The sequence below is a fragment of the Aotus nancymaae genome, unplaced genomic scaffold (genome assembly GCF_030222135.1).
Source record: "Aotus nancymaae isolate 86718 unplaced genomic scaffold, 86718_ANA_hifiasm-v0.15.2.pri h1tg000041l, whole genome shotgun sequence".
Taxonomy (NCBI): Eukaryota; Metazoa; Chordata; class Mammalia; order Primates; family Aotidae; genus Aotus; species Aotus nancymaae.
The window spans coordinates 16,930,171-16,949,254 of record NW_026988455.1 but is presented as its reverse complement, the minus strand read 5'-3'; the positions used below and the strand labels follow the sequence as shown (position 1 = coordinate 16,949,254).

Genomic DNA, 19,084 nt, shown 5'->3' with positions numbered 1-19,084 from the left:
CACTGTAACCCCTGCCTTCCTGTTTCAAGTGATTCTCATGCCTCAGCCTTCTGAGAAGCTGGGATTACAGGCACCCACCACCATATCTGACTAATTTTTGTATTTTTAGTAGAGAGGAGGTTTCACCATGTTGGCCAGGCTGGTCTCGAACTCCTGACCTCGTGATCTGCCTGCCTTGGCCTCCCAAAGTGCCGGGATTACAGGCGTGAGCCACCACAGCCAGCTGTCCCTTTTGCCTCTAAAAACCTGCTTGTAACAAAGGCAGGACAGAGCTCACATCCAAGGTTCCTTGGGTCTGCGTCTTCCAGGCAGCCATCCTCCCTTTGGCTCAGTAAAACTCTTTAAACTATATTTGGTGCTTCAGCTTCCTCCTTTTAGGTCCACAGCACTGACTTCCCTTCCCAATCCTAAGGTCTAACTTATGCTTTTGCTTATAAAAGCAAAAGGGAAGTGTCCCTTTGCAAATTATTCAGGGTTATGGGTGTAAACAACAAACTCAACTAGCTTTGACCAAATAGAGGCCTTATGTGAGCTCAGAGACCCATAGGAAGGGCAGGATCACAGAGTGAATACCATTTCTCTCCCTTATTCTGCTTCTCCTACATTCTCTGAGACCAGGCTCCTCCCAGTGGTAGGAAACATGGTCTAGTCACTCTCATACCACACATTTCTCAGCCTCCTCTATTCAGCATTCTAACTGGGAAGTCCTAGGGCAGGACTTGTGTCAAAGGTAAGTAATAAGATTCCCTTACAGAGGTGCCCTCAGGAAGGTGGGTATAAAGAGGAAGCGGTCTGAGTCCCTTGGAGCAAAACAGTGTGATGCCCTTCCATGGTCTTGGGAAGACTCCCAAATTCTGGGGAGGACAGGTTGGCAAGCACTGACTGGTCTTCCTCTTAGATTCTAAGTCAGATCTCAGCAAGCTATCTAAGGGGCGAAGCAGGGACCCTCTCCTTCGTACATCTCCATGAGCCCACCAAACAATGGAGCACATTGCTGGTGGTGTTCCCCATTAGAGAAGTAAATATCTAGCTCTGAGCCTACTTCTTCCTAAGTTTAAGGAAGTATTACAGAATGAGAAGATATGCACGTGGTCCTGAGAACAAGCACCTTTCCCTCATCTCTGCCGTTAGGAACATAGCACAGGTCTCCTTCAATATGCAGGAGCCTTAGACACGGAAGCCAAGGAAGCAGCGTTCCCTGGATAAAGGATCATCAAATGTACCCTCAAATAACTTCAAACTATCGAAATGCTGGTAGGCAGGAGGCTGAATCCAATAGGTTCCTTTCATTGTCCATTCATTCTCCTCATCCCAAATTCCCAGCACAAGCATGTGTGGCCTTTGAGGGTATGGGAGACACTCCAAGCTTAAATAGATAAAATTGAGACAGATGAACCCGGACCATCAGAAAGGTTAGAATAACTTTTCTAAGGAGTTCTCCCCAGACAACACTTAAGCTGAGGAGATGCCACCTCCGGGGGCTGCACCTGAAGTGGTTACAGGGCAGGCACAGGAGCCAGGGCAGGTTTTCTGGGTGCAATTTCGTGCAGTGGCCTGGAGACTGGGACCGAGCCCCCTACCGGGCAGTGCACCCTGCTAAGCTCTGGGACCCATAATCTCTTGATTGCTTGCAGCTCTGCAAGGAGGTATCAAAGCCTGGATAAATGGTTTGAAGCCCAAGTGGTGGTGGGGGGCAGCTGTGGTAGAGAAGGGAGGGCTGATGGGGAGTGGAGACAGCCCAGAGGGAAAAGGTCTGGGGGCAGGGAGGGGCAGTCCAAGAGAGAAGAGAAATCAGAATTAAATGAAAACAGGGTTTGTAGCTGGGCCCCTCTCAGTAAAGTTCTGCCATGCATGCATTAACCTTCCATCAATGAAAACAAAATCCAGGGACCTCATGCCTGCCTGCTGGGGCACATAAAGCATAGGGGACATAATATCTTCCAGGTGGGTGTGTCCAGAAGCACACATTGGTACTTGACAAGTCATTTAAAACTGACTGTCAAGGTCAAAACATCACCACCTGCAGGCACAACTGAAATGTCTTCATCCATTCCCCCCCTCTGAGTTCTCTGTTGTTGTTTTAAACTAAAGCACAGTTTGAGCAGCAGACAAGCCTGACAACTGTTCAAACATATGTATGTGCAACTTATTAGCTTGCAAATGGAGATATCTGGAAGCTAAAGACATGCGATGGGGATGGGGAGGCAAGTTAGCCACTGACTCTGAGGGGTCAAAGGAAGAGGTCTGAGTGGTAAATTGAAGGAAGGGCTGAAGGAAGAAGACCTTCAGTGATGGAACCCACTCCTGATGGAGTATTAAAAAAAAAAAAAAGAAAGAAAGAAAAAGAAAATGCTGCTTTTCACTGATGGTACACAAAACAGAGGGAGTTATGAAAAGAAGGGGCTCCTGCCCTTGAGATCTGTTTTGCAATTAACAAGGGTAAAAGGACCGGGCAAGTTGGCTCCTGCCTGTAATCCCAGCACTTTGGGAGGCCGAGGTGGGCGGATCATGAGGTCAGGAGATCTAGACTATCTTGGCCAACATGGTGAAATGTCATCTCTACTAAAAATACAAAAAAATTAGCTGGGTGTGGTGGCGCACACCTGTAGTCCCAGCTACTCAGGAGGCTGAGGCAGGAGAATTGCTTGAACCCAGGAGGTGGAGATTGCAGTGAGCCAAGATCATGCCACTGTACTACAGCCTGGGTGACAGTGCAAGACTCCATCTCAAAAACAAAAACAAAAACAAAAACAAACAAAAAACCAAGGGTAAAAGAAGCCCCCTTCTGAAACTTTTGCTTGGGGGCCTAAAATTTAAACACCTACTACTGCCTAGGTGCCCATGGAATCTAAGAAAATCCAAGCCTCATGATCTACTAGCTCTTACATTACAAAGAAAATATACATGTATTTTAAATTGCTGAATGAAACTGAATCATCCCCATCCCTGTTCAAATAAAAAACTTGATTAAAGGCTGGGAGCGGTGGCTTACACCTATAATTCCAGCACTTTGTGGGACCAAGGCAGGCGGATCACTTGAGGTCAGGAGTTTGAGACCAGCCTGGCCAACATGGTGAAACCTTGTCTCTACTAAAAATATGAAAAATTAGCTGGTCGTGGTGGCAGGTGCCTGTAATACCAGCTACTCAGAAGGTTGAGGCAGGAGAATTGCTTGAATTGTGGTGAGCCTAGATCGCACCACTGTGTGAGACACCATCTTAAAAAAAAAAGCTCAAAATAGACAAATGGGATCTAATTAAACAAGAGCTCTTCACAGCAAAAGAAACTATCATTAGAGTGAACAAGCAACCAACAGAATGGGAAAAAATTTTTGTAATCTACCCATCTGACAAAGGGCTAATAATCAGAATCTACAAAGAACTTAAACAAATTTACAAGAATAAAACAACCCCATCAAAAAGTGTTTGAAGGATATGAACAGGTACTTTTCAAAAGAAGACATTTATGCAGTCAACAAACATGAGAAAAAGCTCATCATCGCTGGTCATTAGAAAAATGCAAATCGAAACCACATTGAGATACCATCTCACACCAGTTAGAATGGTGATCATTAAAAAATCAGTAGACAACAGATGCTGGAGAGGATGTAGAGAAATAGGAACACTTTTACACGGTTGGTGGGAGTGTAAATTAGTTCAGCCACTGTGGAAGACAGTATGGAGATTCCTCAAGGATCTAGAAATAAAAATATCATTTGTGGCACTGTTTACGATAGCAAAGACTTGGAACCAATCCAAATGTCCATCAAAGATAGACTGGATAAGGACAACGTGGCATATATACACCATGGAATACTATGCAGCCATAAAAAAGGATGAGTTCATGTCCTTTGCAGGGACATGGATGAACCTGGAAACTATCATTCTCAGCAAACTGACACAAGAACAGAAAAGCAAATACCACATGTTCTCACTCATAAGTGGGTGTTAAACAATGAGAACACATGGACACAGGGCGGGGAACATCACAGACAGGGGCCTATTGGGGTTGGGGGCCAGGGGAGGGATAGCAGAGGGTGGGAGGATTGGGGAGGGATAACATTAGGAGAAATACCTAATACAGATAATGGGGGAATGGATGCAGCAAACCACCAATGCAAGTATATACCTATGTAACAAACCTGCATGTTCTACACATGAACCACAGAACTTAAAGTATAATAAAAAAAATTAATTAAAAAAAAAAAGGCTCCCTGAGCACAACAGTTGGGGGAATACTACAAATCCTGTCTCTGTCTTCAAGATGCACAGATATACCAGGATATTAAATCAGGATCATAAGGATATTAAAGGCTTTCTTAGAAGCCCTCCAGTAAGGAATCCCTTTTAAGTTTGTTTAATCCATTTATTTCCTAAACTAATTAACCCACAGTTCCTTTTCCCACATTATTAAGATTCCACAAAACTAGTCTTCCTTGAAACCAACTTTAGAAACTCCCAATTTAGATTTAGGCTAAAGGTCTCATACTTCCTTGTGGCCACAGCATCATCAGCATTCATCAAACCTGTCCATTGATACATGTTTATCAAGTGAGTTCTTGGCTTTGCCCATCTACCCCTTTCCAACTGCCAGCTTTCAATAGGATGTTCCAAGATTGCACACCTACAAAAAAAGGCAAAAACTGCAGCCGGCTCATTTCCAAAGAAAAGCACTATCCTTAGGTCCTCCGGATGTCCGCTTAGAGGAGACCCACTCAGAAACTAGGACCTGCTAACCACAGTTTCCAACAACTTAGCAAGGTGGGCTCCCAGGAGCACAGACCAAAGGTGGGTAGTGCCACACTCACAGGAGCACCTCCTCCTCCTTGCCTACCCTAAGTCTTGGCTGGGGAGCCCAACTATCATTCACACTTTTCTGGAATGAAGTTCCAAGATTTCCATTTTATGGTGAGAAGTAGGGAGATGACTATTCTTAGCAAGCTAGCTGGGAAGGTAAGGAGCAGATTTGGTTTGTTCAATGACTGCAGATTTGGCATTCTGTCTTCTGGGAACAATGTCTAGACTTTCTGAGGAGTCACCTCTATAAATAGCATGGTTAGTTAACCAAGAAATATAACACGTACTACTATAAGCTCCACTCTGGGGTTAAATCAGGGCAGATTTGTGCAATATATCTCAACTCTCACTTGGTATTCAATTTTTTAAAAAAGTAATCCATTTTTGAAGGGCGCATCCCCCTCACATCTGTGGCCTTTTAATATAATCAAGTTAACACTTCCCTTAAAGAAAAGGTGGCTGAGACACTCTTCCAATTACGATTAGGGGTGACATGTAGAGACGAGGCAATTTCTCACCCACATAATGCAAACAGGGCTCTGTGGCACACAGGTGGGCTCCCGCTGTATCTTGGCAATATTCCCTCCAGCAGAGCATGTTCAGACATTGTACCTTGCCTGGGGACTTTCCAGAGTTGCTGTTTTCCCTAAAAGAAGTCTATCCTTAAAAGAAATACTTAACAGTGCCATGCCCACATGCATACATCAGCAGTACAGAAGCTGGTAGTATTTGCTCACTCTGTGTAGTGGTCTAAGGAGAAAGAGCTTGTAAGATTGGAAATATCCCAAGTTAGGCAACTTTGTGCACTGAACTCTGTTGGTCTTTTTCACCCAGAGAGTACGTTCTACTCAGTAATGATGCTTCTGTAGAGACAAAAGTGGGAAGGCGGGAAAAAGCCTTTCTTTGCAATGGAGAAAATGGCAAGGTGGTGCGGACTGGCTGTCTCAGGCACAAGGACTGGAAGAGATTAGGAACCTGGGATGACATCAATAGAGAGACGATTACAAAGGCAGGTAGAGGAATGATTGCTTCAGGAAGGCCTTTCACAGGCCTGACAATTTCTCTTGAGGGATGGCCCCAGCAGTGTTCTCTGAAGGTAGGACTATCAATCTATGTGTGGGGAGAACAGTTCAAAGAAAACCAAACACTTAAGCATAATCTTTCAGAGGGTGAAGAAGCATGGCATAATGATGATAAGATGCTACTTCTCGATCTGACAAGCAACACAGCTGTTTGATGGCAAAAAGAAGATTCTAGCTAACCCAAAAGCTGTGAGTTCACTCTGCCTGTTGCTCCAACAGAAGAGGGAGACCCTGGCCCCCAAGAACTCATGTGATACAGAAATTTGCCTGGTATCCAGATTCTATGGCTGCCTCAAAGCCAGCCCACAGTGAATGCTGATCTTCAATGTTATCTTCAATCACAGTGACAGTATGGTTTTGGTGGGGGAGACCCTGAAGCAATAATGCGCTGCCTTAGAAACAGTTAAGATCAATTTTGCCTAAGTCTGAACTGCCAGACTCCCAGAGCCATCCCAAGATGAGACCATTTTACTTGTCTCCCTGACTTCCTGCTTCTAAGTGACTCTGGGACATTATATATCCTCTTATACCTGCTCTGTAAAAAATGGAACATACACATGCATTCTCACTACCTACCTTGCTTAGTACAAACCAGTATTGTCAAGACCAACAAAATTATCCCAGCCAAGGGCTTTCAGAGTCCCAGAAGAACATCACTTTATGAATACCAGTTACTATTTCAGGAATACAAAAATGAAAGAACCAGAACACATTAGAAGGGGAAAGCCCCTCCCTATAACATAGGATGCAAATAAAGTTAATTTTCTCAAGAAGGAAAGTAGAAGTAAAAGAAAAAATAGAGAAAGTGAACACAAAGAAAGCAACAAAGGGGACGCACACACCATCATAAATCACCTTGCATGTGCCTCACAGCTCACAACTCATTCTGTTTGTTCATCTCTACAGCAACAGCAGAGTTGCCAGTAAACAAGGGATTAAAATTTTAAAGAAAAAAAGGATGGTATGAGCTGCTTTCTATAATTCACACCCACCTGTTCAAAAAAGCAGAGAAGAGTTATACTGCAAAACAAGGGAAAGAAATGCCCATTCAACATCTTTTTAAAAACAATCCATGCAGAAAGAAAATTGAGAATGTATTAAAATCTGAGAAAGAAATGACAACAATAACAAGAAACAAAACCCACACACAAAACAAAAATATGCAGCACGTCAGAGAAAGTAGAGAAGTTGGCATCCATGGTGAACTGAAAGTCATACTAATTTAAGGCTCAAAATCTGATTCCTGAGGCAAAGAATTACTATGGCTGCATCTTGCTTTGAAATCAGGGGGTCACATCCCCTGAAATCCAAAGAAGGATTGTTTAAAAGTATGGTAGTTTTGGTTTGGGGGATCAAAAATTCAAGTAAAGCCAACAAAGAACAAGCAAAGAAAAATTTTCAAAGCCGTGAAACCTTGCTACTTAAGATAATGACAGAAATTTACGACTGCTTCCTTCCCCAGCAGAAAGGAGCACAATTAGAAAGCTGAAAACAACAGGCCCTTTGTACCAGCATGTTATGTTTTGCTTATTCTATTACACATTGGCTGGGAGATAAGAATAAACAGGACAACACCCTGTTTAACCCAGGAGGAGGAAAAAGCTGGTTACATTCATTCTTGGGCATGTACATGCATACCATTTACTTGCAAATTGAGGTACTTAAGAAAATTGTGCACGCAATAGTCAGGAACTAGTATAAGCATTCAGAAGTCTTTTATTGCACAATCAAATCTTTTAAGAATAAGCCTTGTGTAATAGGGAGCTTTATAGTTTTTCCTTATAGTGAAGCACGTTGAATTGGTAATTTTCTCTATGCTCCTTGTCAATCCTATTTTCATTTTTTTTTAAACAAAAAACCTTTAAAACTAGGATGAGTAAATATATAGACATAGCTTCCCTCTCTATGACCGATGGTGTCAAAAAACCTTGCAAAGAATCAACAGCAACCAGGGGAAGAGAACGTGGTGATCTGAGACTTCTCCCTTCTCTACAAAGGGATAGTTGCCAGGCTGGGTGCCAGGTGTTCTGAGAGCTTCAGCCATGGAGAATTCTGCTGAAGAACAGCAGCTGCTAAGCTAATCAGGTTCTAATTAGCCAGTCAGGAGGTGATATGGACATCTACAGTCCCAAGAAAATTTAAAAAAAAAGATTTGATCTCTTCCCATAACCTCTGTCTGCCTAGAATGACGGACCTGACTCAATCTTGCCATTTCTTAGTGGCTCTTTTGCTCCTGGCACCCAAGCTAAGGATGGGGCTAAGGAAAGCCATTCTAAAGAGCTCACTGACCTGCCACCATCCTGGCCTTCATTCTAGTCCTCCAACTCATGAGAGTGGTTCTCATCTGGAGGCCTGTGGACTGGAGTGTTTTTCCATCAGATGGTCACAAAGCTGATTCATTTTTATTCCTCAGTCTCAGCCCAAATGTCACTCTTTAAGGAAGCTTTTCCCTCTCACCCTAACAATGCTACCGATTCTCCCACTCTGACACTGACTTCCTTTTATTTTCTTCATAGCATACATCTTAATTACTTGTTTCACGTATACTAATTTTCTCCCTTGACTTGAATGTCCACTCCATAAGGACAGAGACTTCATCGATCTCGTTCACCCTTGTAGACTCTGCATCGTGAGTTTTATCTGGCACACAGTATACACTTGATATATATTTATTGCAAGAATAAATAAACAATAAGCAAATGATCAAGACTATCTGGTATAGAACCAGTGGGGAAGAGGTCACAGAATCTGTCACCTGTCAACGGCCACACTGTAGTCACTTCTTCCTCTCAATTTTCCCAGTGGGACGAAGGGTGAAGCTGCACGTGAATAGCTGCGCCATGAAGCAGAGCGGAAGAGCACATGGTTTTTAAACTTCTGGGCTCTTAACAGAAAACCACTCTGAAATAAGTTGCAGGAGATTCATGAAATTCAAATACAAAGAAAAAAAAAGAACGTATTTAGATGTCAGCAAGGTAGTTCTGCCAACCTAATTATGCCCATGACATGTAATTGTGAACTGCCGAAAGACAAATGTGAAGCAAAGCGTTTATTATACACACATATAGACGTAAGACTAAGGTGTTAATTTTTAAGCAACTGTCATAAGCCTGGTTCTAGAATATTATTCCACTAACATTACTGCTGTTATAACAAAGAATGTAAGTGTGATGACGAGCTCCTTTCTTTCTTTTTTTTTTTTTTTTTTCTTTTTATTTGAGACGGAGTTTCGCTTTTTGTTACCCAGGCTGGAGTGCAATGGCGCGATCTCGGCTCACTGCAACCTCCTCCTCCTGGGTTCAGGCAATTCTCCTGCCTCAGCCTCCTGAGTAGCTGGGATTACAGGCACGTACCACCATGCCCAGCTAATTTTTTGTATTTTTAGTAGAGACGGGGTTTCACCATGTTGACCAGGATGATCTCGATCTCTTGACCTTGTGATCCACCCACCTCAGCCTCCCAAAGTGCTGGGATTACAGGCGTGAGCCACCGCGCCCGGCTCCTTTCATGTATTTCTTAAAACTAAGAAATTAGGCTTGCCAGTCAATCCCCAGCAAAGACTCTGAGAACAGACAAGGACACAATGGAAATGTTAGAATATTAATTAAACCAACAGGAAGAGAGCTGTGTGTATTTCAAAGACGCATTTTAAAGGCATGCGTATCTTCATATAGACATCATAGTAGTCAAGCCAAGAAATGTACATTTTATGGTTCCTGATATGGCAGATTCAGTCTTTATGGAAGGCAAAAACACAATGAAACAAAAACTGAAAGCCCACACACACCCACTGAGGAAAGCATCTGAAAGGCAAACTAGTGATTTTTCTCAGAATCAGAACAGAACAAAAGCCTCTCTCCTCTGGAACAGGGATTCAGAAAAGGACTGGGGTAGGGGAGGGGGTCAATTAGTAATGGCTCCTGTTATATTAAAAGGTGACAAAAATCATGAAGAAAAGTGGGGGTCAATTAGTAATGGCTCCTGTTATATTAAAAGGTGACAAAAATCAAGAAGAAAAGTGTTGGTAAGTGTTCTAGTTACTGATATGTTTGAAAAACATTCAAAATTCTAAAATATCTGTGTATTATTTACCTTCTAATCAACCGATTTATCATTATCATACATTCAAGTTTTACAAATGTGTTTTTTCCCCCATTTCACTGAAGTACCAGAATCAAGCTCAAAAACAGAAGCAAAGAGACTTTTAAGTTTAGTCATAAAAACTATGATATATAACATTTAAAATAGTGGAATCATTATTAATATTATCCAAAATTCTCAGAAACTCTTTAAAATGGTTAATTATAATTCACCCATTTTAGTTCATGTGGGAATGTTTAATGTCATTTGCCAAAAAAGAATACTGAAATGGTATAAAGTGGTATTCATTACAATTAAGACCTAATCACTAAAGAAGTCCAGAGGTATGGAATTTATGATCTTGCATACATGTTTATAAAATACGGACTCAGGAAAGAGCTATTTACTTTACCAAGAAGTCCTTTGACCTCTCAGCATATTATAACTAAGAGGACAATGGAGGTCTTTTTAGATGACTCCTCCTAGCCTTGAGGTTTCTCTATTCCTGTTTAGGGTATGAAGTTGACTTACAAAACCATCATTTTTGTTCCAGCTTTGCTTTACAGAACCTCAAGCAAAGCCTCGACCATAAATAAAGCAGCAGGGCCCCAGTAGCCAGCTTAGTCATAAACCCCACTCAGCTGCATGTGGCCCAAGGTGTTGGGATCCTGACACAGCCAAGCCGAGCAAGTGGAATCAATTGAAGTCAGTTTGGAAAAACAGAGCACTCCCTTCCCTACCCCAACTGGCAGTGGAAGATACCACAATCCCCCTTCTACAGCTCTCATCCAGGGAATGGTAATAAGTGCAGGAAAACCTCTAGACCTGGGCAGACTTTACTTCCACAGTCTAAAAAGGAAGAAAAAAAAATGGTATTTTACAACCAATCACAAATTCTGAATGTACAGTTCTCCTACTTTTAAGCATAAAAGCAGTTTTGTTGCTGCTAGGTTATTATCACCAACATATTTTTCAACATTTGTGCCCAGGACCATTAGGCCTTATGTTACTTAGGCTTACTACTTTAAAAATACTGAGTTAGGCCGGGCACAGTGGCTCACGCCTGTAATCCCAGCACTTTGGGAGGCCGAGGCGGGTGGATCACGAGGTCAAGAGATCGAGACCATCCTGGTCAACATGGTGAAACCCTGTCTCTACTAAAAATACAAAAAATTAGCTGAGCATGGTGGTGCGTGCCTGTAATCCCAGCTACTCAGGAGGCTGAGGCAGGAGAATTGCCTGAACCCAGGAGGCGGAGGTTGCGGTGAGCCAAGATCATGCCATTGCACTCCAGCCTGGGTACCAAGAGCGAAACTCCATCTCAAAAAAAAAAAAAAAAACTGAGTTAAGCATGTTTAAATGTCGCAAAAAGCAGCAAACACACGCCCTACCTGCTTGGGCATGCAAACTTGAAAAGAGAAGGTTTATAGAACGGCCCGCAGGTCAACTCATTCTGGTTTTGGCAGACTGATGTCAGGAAGGAGCTATAGAAAACAGAATCCTGTGCGTGAAAAATACTCTGCCTTTGGTTCCCTCAGGCTAGAGCTTGGAACTGCTAGCAAACATGCCCTAAAAAGCTGCAATTCTCATAAAGTGCTAAAAACTCCCAAGTAAATACGGCCCCTCAAACCCGTGTACAAATAAGAAACATTTAATGAACAACTCTTTCTTAACCAATACCTCTACTTAAATTAAGTCCAGCAGACTCTTCAAAAGGACAAAAGAAGCCCCCCTATTATGACAAATCCTATATATAGACATCCAAGACAATTATATGATACACATAACCAAATATATATAATTATCCTAGTTTCTATATTCCCATTACCTTCATAAATATAGGATAAAAATCAGTCTAAATGACTTTCTCAGACCTCCTCAAGGATTAAGACGAGCCAGCCAGTCTTTTTAAAGTCTACGTACGTAGTAAAGATCAAAAGCAAATGTTCTGGTCAATTCTTTTCTGCTCATGGTTTTACTAAGAACATGTGCAGTTTTCAGGGAAAACACCACAAATGACAGCTGCTCAAAAGCATGGGAATTAATTGGCAGCGGGAATTTCCTTGACTAATGGGGAAAAACTTGAAGTCACATGTTTTGATGAGCTTATTTTTCTCATCCTTAGTCAAGCGTATTCACTGCTAATGATTAAGATTTTCACCAAACAGAAACATAACCAAGTAAAATCTTGAATCCATTTCCTATCTTTTCTCAGTGGAACACAGATACCCATCAATGACTGAACAATGGCAATAATGAATAGATTTTAGCTTAAATAAATACAAGGAACCAAACCAAGACACAATAGGAAAAGTGCATTTATCATATTAAAAAAATAGTAGCAAGTGACTTCTCCTACAGCCCCCACAGTAAGCTACCTGCTTTGAGTTGTTTTTCTAGCAGTAGTGATGGATTTACACTGATCCATCCACAGTCTATCTGACACAGGGACTCTCAAGTCATTGCCCTTGTGACCAGTGGTGAGAATGGACAAGACAGCTGGTCAGGATTAGGTGAGTAGCTTGTGGCCTTGGGACCAAGTCATGTTACTGTGCCCAGAGCCTGATGCTATAACCTTGGGCTCATTAGCATTATGCTGTCATCATCCAAGCTAACAGCCACTGATCAGCCGTGATCCAACATTCACCACTCTGGGGCACTACGTCTTCTCAATCCCAGCAACAATGTAAGCCTTTTCTTTTCAACACAGTCTGAATGGAGCCCATGACACTCAAAGGCTCATGCATGAGGGAGTCTGCATTAAAATTGTCCCTCAAGGCAGCGATGAGATTTCCAAGCATGAGCAACCAGAGCCCTTCCACTCTAGTCAAATGACAGCTCTGACAGAGCTCAAGTAAAGCAAGACATAGTCAAAGAACTTCCCAAAACTAGGTACCCCAAGTGCCACAGTGGAACAACATACCTGGCCATCCCCAGACTTGGAAAGTTGGCAGGGACGATGAGAACATCCAGCCGAGAGAATGGGTGTGTTCCCAGAACAGAATGTGCTGCTGAGAGGCAAGGAGGGATCAGCCGCAGAAGGGTCTCTTGGCAGGCACCCTTGAGACACACGGGGGCAAAGACCCGATAAGGAATGATCTCCTGGGTGGCAGCAGAAGCGTTCTGGAAGCGGCAGGGGTATTCCATGTGACTGCAAACACCAACATGCCTGGGAACAACACAAAATAAATAGATGTACTTAAGGTAAACCATGTTTATTCTTCCTGCTGTGGAGGTGAGGCAATCTTGCAGATGTAGACAACTTTTAGGAGACAGAGGTTCAGACAGGCTCACAAGCAAAGACTGCTCATTTCAATTCTTGGCTTGACTGGCTCTGTAAAGCAGTGAAAATTTACAGGTCAAATACTTATTGATGTGTTTGAATCAACAGACTAGCTTCAATCTAAGATAAGTGAAAGCTGTAAAATTTTGTTTTAGAATAAACTTTGTTCCGGAGGATTCAACAATTAGCCAGACACCATGCATGGCTAATTTTGTATTTTTTAGTAGAGACGGGGCTTTAATATGTTACAGGGGACTTTGTTGTGGGGGAGTCAAAACAATAAAACTTCTCACCAAAATACAAACAATTCCTGCCTTCAGTTAGGTGTTTTCAAGTATCACCATATGACCAATCTCCAAATTAGAGACAATTCATAACTCACAAAGGAAGGAGCAGTACACACAAATTAAATATCCAATTCTGGAATTACCTGGAATAAAAGACTTGGACTGAGGTAGAACCAAGAACCAAATGAAAGTTACAGGTTCAAATTTCTCAAAAGAACACAAACCATTTTACTAAATGGTGATCTAGATGTTCTTAACACAGCCCATCAAAAGCTGTTACTAAGGAATACAGAGGCACTTTTGATAAAATATTTCCCAACCCACTTTCAGCACAAATTTAACTGAGCCAGCCTTTTAAGGAAACAGATCAGACCCCAGCCTGCTTCATCTGACCACTGCCAGTTATTCCATCAAAGGCAGAGCTGAAAGAAAATTCCTAGAACCTGAGTCACAGTCCTCAAGAGAACTTATCTACTCAAAGCTACATCCAACGGTACTCCATTGTTTCACCTAATAACTTGTCTTTTATTCAAACATAATGAAAAACCCCTCTAATCTTTATTTATTTATTCGTATTTATTTATTTATTTGAGATGGAGTCTAACTCTGTCTCCCAGGCTGGAGTGTAGTGGCGCAATCTCGGCTCACTGCAACTTCCATCTCCTGGGTTCAAGTGAGTCTCCTCCCTCAGCCTCCCAAGTAGCTGGGATTACAGGCACAGGCCACCACGCCTGGCTAATTTTGTATGTTTTAGTAGAGATGGGGTTTTACCATGTTGGCCAGGCTGGTCTCAAACTCCTGGCCTCAGGTAATCCACTGCCTTGGACTTACAAAGTGCTGGGATTACAGGCATGAACCACCGCACCCAGCATATTATTATTATATTATTGCCCAGACTGGACTGCAATGGCAGGCTCATAGCTCACTGTAGCCTCCAACTCCTGGGCTCAAGCAATCCTCCCACCTCAGTCTCCTGAGTAGCTGGGACTACAGGTGTGTTGCCTTGCCACATCCAGCTTTTTTTTTTTTTTTTTTAAGAGATGGAGTCTGGAGATGGGGTCTCACTTTGTAACCCAGAGTGGTCTCAAACTTCTTGTGTCAAATGACCCTCCTGCCTTGGCCTCCCAAAGTGCTGGAGTCATAGGCATGAACCACTGCACCCAGCCAATTCTAACTACAGGTGCTCACTTGACTCACAGTGAATACTGAAAAATCTTAAGATGCTGGTATGTCCCAATATGGGCAGAATGCAACAATAATTCCTCTCCAAATTTATGAAGTATCTTTCACTTACCCAAGGCCAGAGCTCAGGAGACCAATGTGGCTAGGTACAGAAAAGCCTCACTTTCCACCAGCATAGTACACAGAACACAGCTTCCAGCACCCAAAGGCATTTCACCACAGTGGAGAATAAGAAAATGGGTGGAGACCCATAAAAACTTGTCAGAGGAAGATGACATGAAGGACAGAATTCTTGACACTGAATTCTGGCCAAAGTCTCTGGATGATAACCTTGCTTTGTGGAGAGAGTGAGTCAAAGTGCCTGTTGATGGACACTTAACTAAAAAAGGCTGCAATGCCCACCTAATGACAAGTACTGTGCTGGTGTATGAATGTAGTCAAAGGTCTCCCAAAGTGAAAAAGGCCATTTATTAAATTAATCACCACGATGTCTTTTTCTCATGTATCTACACAGATATATAATGTGCTATAGTAATTTCAGTTCATATAGTCTCTATTGTAAAGCTTTCAGAGTATGATAAACAACAGAAACTGGAGATGTACAGGCATCTTCTGGACAAATCTGGGGCCTAAGTTTAAATTATATCTACCATAGCACAATTTTGCAGAAGGTCATTCTAATGGCCTCTCTAAACACATGACGGGGAAAGATTATTTCTTGCTGCCAAGAAACCTAAAGTTAGAGAATACTGAGGTAGCCAAGGATACACCCAAAAGTGTTTGGCCTGATGAGTTTCTGATGATCATATACAACCTAAACCTGACAGAGAATATTCCATCTCCATGGTAAGTTCTCTCATATCCTTTTCCAGTCAGGAACAAGGTGAGTTAGAGTCTCTCTGGGCATAAAAGGTACTACCTCAGATGATGAAAATGATTCTAGTTGTGTGAATTAGTACCGTTATAATCAAAGCCTGGGAAAAAATCCAGGACCTTAATGCAGTCAAGCTCTGACCAGGTGAGAAGAGTAGGCTCCCACAGAGGAAATGGAAATGGCATCAGGGAAGCCACTCCTGGGTTTCCACCTAGGGATCAGGAAACCTGGGCTTCAGTGTCTTCTCAGCCTGGCTCTTTGTGACCAAGGCAGGCAACTCAGTATCTGGGGCCTCTTTTTCCCCAACTTTAACATGGTCACCAGGCTGGAGTGTAGTGGCACAATCTGGGCTCACTGCAACCTCTGTCTCCTGGATTCAAGAGGTTCTCCTGCCTCAGTCTCCTTAGCAGCTGGGATTACAGGCACACATCATCATGCCCAGTTAATTTTTGTATTTTTAGTAGAGACAGGGTTTCACCATATTAGCCAGGATGGTCTCGATCTCCTGACCTCGCAATCCACCTGCCTTGGCCTCCCAAAGTGCTGGGATTAAAGGCGTGAACCACCCGCCCCGCTGATTCTGTACTTCTACAAAGTAATGGTCTTCCACAGACTCAGCACCAACTCAAAAATGCTGCACTTTCTATCAAAGCAACTTTCCATATACTTTACAACTCTAAGACCTGTTCACCACCAGATTCTTCTTTCAAATAATCAGTCTCCATGCATTTTCTTCTTTGTAGTGCCCATTTTCCATGCCTTTAATCATTTTTGCTAAGTTCCTCTGGACTTTATCCAAGTTTCTGTGTCATGTTTAAACAGTATGACTCCCACAAAGGCCTCAAGAGGTTAAAGCAACATAACACAAAGATTCCCCTGTAGCTGAAGAAGGTTATACTACAGCTGAATAAAATTAATAAACTTTCAACAGTTTATCTGAGTGCCTTATAATCAAGGTATTTACTAAAATGCTCACTCAGAGTGGCTGGAGCATGTGTGAAAGTGGGGCAGGAAGAGGGAATGTTCTTACTATAATTTCACCCATATGAACACTGATCTTAAGTTCAGTGACCAACACTTTGGCCAAATTTCTGGAACCAGATGAACACTTTAGGCAAATGAAAACCTGTGGTATAGCAGGCCCCTGTGAAAGATGGATTTACATGAATTTGACTGGTGGTCTTAGGAAGGTTTGAAGTAGAACGGGCGCTGGGTAAGACAAAAGGGACCAGATGTGAACATAACCAAAAACACCACTGTGACTGGCACTTCAGAGCACCTTTGCTGGCAATATTTGCATGAAGTCAGAAACGTAATGGATGAAAACACAAAGCCACTTTCCGACAACTAAAGACAGCACACATGAAGCACACGGCTGGGGCAGGACTAAGCAAATGTAAGCTATGCTTTTATCAGCAGTATATTCCTGATGGATGAGCATACTGATAAAGGACGGGAGAACTTAATCACAGCTTTATTACACCTGGAAGGGAGCATGGGAGGAATCCTGTTCACTGGGCCTCACAGTTCCATAAAAAGACGCGCTTCCCTAGGGTGGCACCCCTGATCTCTCTGCCCAGTGTACCTGACTGGCTTGGTCACCTCAGGCTTTCTCTTTTGAATCTGCTTGCCCACAGAGCGTGCACTTTTGGGCCTGTTTTTGCCATGTGTCAGGCGGACTCTGCATCTGTGTTGCAGATGCCAGCAGCAGTCCAGCTGGGCTGGGAACTGGGTGAGTAAATTTGTCTCATTTGGAAATGGAGTCTCAGAAAACCCACTGAGACCATGCACCTGAGCATTCCTTCAGTCCAGCTTTCGTCAATAATAAAACCTTTATTTGTATCTCCTCTGTCTGTTCCTCAACTGGTGAACTTAGGAGGACAAGAAAGGAGTTGTACCTGCTTCTTCCCCTAAAGCCCAACAAGAATTTTAGACACCATCTCTTCCCGGAATCTTCATTTGATTTGACCATTTCTTCCTCCTTTCAGAATAGTGATGCAAGAAAACCAAGAAGCCATTTAAGTTGCTTCTGAGCAGGAAGGAGAGAGCACAGAGTCAGTGGCTGCTGCCCACTCTCCAACCCCACATCTCTTTGGAATATGGCTAGAAAAGCAAAATAACAAATTTCAGTCCTTGCCTTCCCCTAGCCTTTCAAAGGCACACATTTTCCAACTGCACAGCTCCTCCAACAATCAATCAATGCCTTAGATAAAAAAGAGTACTTCTTCTCTATCAAGAATTTGAGAACCCACGGACACAGCCTTCATTCTACAGATAAGGAAAAGTGTAGCTCTGTCCAAAGAGCCATATCCAACTAGCAAGAATGTCACTTTCAGGCTCAAAGGCCTTGCTCTCCACTTCTGTTTTCTGTTCCAACATGACACACTCCATTGAATAATGGTAGCTCGAATCATGGCAGTGACTCTCCAGATAGGAAAGTGGATCAAACTCCAGGTGAGGCATTCATGTTACATATAGTTTTTTTAAAGTCTCCAGGTAAGATTCTGACTCACCTGTCTCTGGAGTCAAGCCTGGATATAAATCCAGGTATTGCTACTTACTTACTATCTGAGCTTCAATATCCTTATCTATAAAATAGGAATAATAATCTATCCAATCTGTTTTGCAGGCTTATCTTCAGGACTAAATGAGATGATATTTAGATTAAGACTTTCTCTGACTTCGAATATCCAATGGCTACTGTATCAATTCAGAATAGGCTAGGATATGCTGTTAACAAACAACCCTGGTGTTTCAGTGGCTTAACACAAAACAGTGTACTTCTTGCTAATACCAGGTCCACTGTAGATCTAAGTGACTCTCCAGAGTACCTGTCATCCTCACTCAGAAATTCAGGCCATCTGAAATTACAAAACAAAGCCTTCTCTGTGATTCCACTGCAGGGAAGAGAGCACACGAGGATCTCACATGAAATTAAAGTTCCCATGTGAAGGCAGAATATGTCACTTCTGCCCACAATTCCCTTCTTTCCTCAAGAATACAGAAGTAAAATCTAATATGCAATCTAGGATGTTCATATAGCTCAGGAAAGACAGCCCAAAATAGGCAAGGTACTGAACAAGAAGTGGAAATTACCTCCCTTCTGCCAAAAAAAGCAAAATGCAGGCAATAATATGTGCCCATCCAAAGAGAGAGCACATAGTTTCATCTCTGAAAGATGAAGACGAATGGCCGCAGTTACTGTGGTACTAGTAAAAGTGACATGGCAAAATAAAACCAACACAAAAGAAATCTGCAGTGGGGTATATCTTAGCTGGTTTTCAAGGAGTAACTAACCATCTGTACCATTACTCTGGGCTTTCTTCACCAGAAGGTACTGACCTAGTGACTTTCTGTAAATAGGAAAAATGATTCAACTGAGCTGGGGATAAAAATCCCAGGAATAAAGCATGATGCATGCACTGTGCATCTTCTGGGTATCCCCCTTCTCCCCCTTTTGGCTCTCAAAGCTAGAAACCATTGAGCATCTAGACAGGCTG

The 19,084-nt window shown here is 42.5% G+C and overlaps 1 protein-coding gene across 17 annotated transcripts in view; it reads right to left on the bottom strand.

Annotated features, from left to right (window-relative positions):
- The window catches only part of AOPEP (aminopeptidase O (putative)), a 358,110-nt gene that overhangs the window by 268,744 nt on the left and 70,282 nt on the right, over positions 1 to 19,084 (bottom strand). For all 17 annotated transcript variants that reach the window (XR_001108893.2, XR_010337006.1, XM_012461952.2 and 14 more), the window contains one exon: positions 12,882 to 13,127. Coding sequence is in view for 15 of the 17 variants with exons in the window: in XM_012461952.2 (XP_012317375.2) it covers positions 12,882 to 13,127 (246 nt within the window). In the remaining 2 variants the exon portion in view is untranslated. The remainder of the gene's footprint in view (positions 1 to 12,881; positions 13,128 to 19,084) is intronic.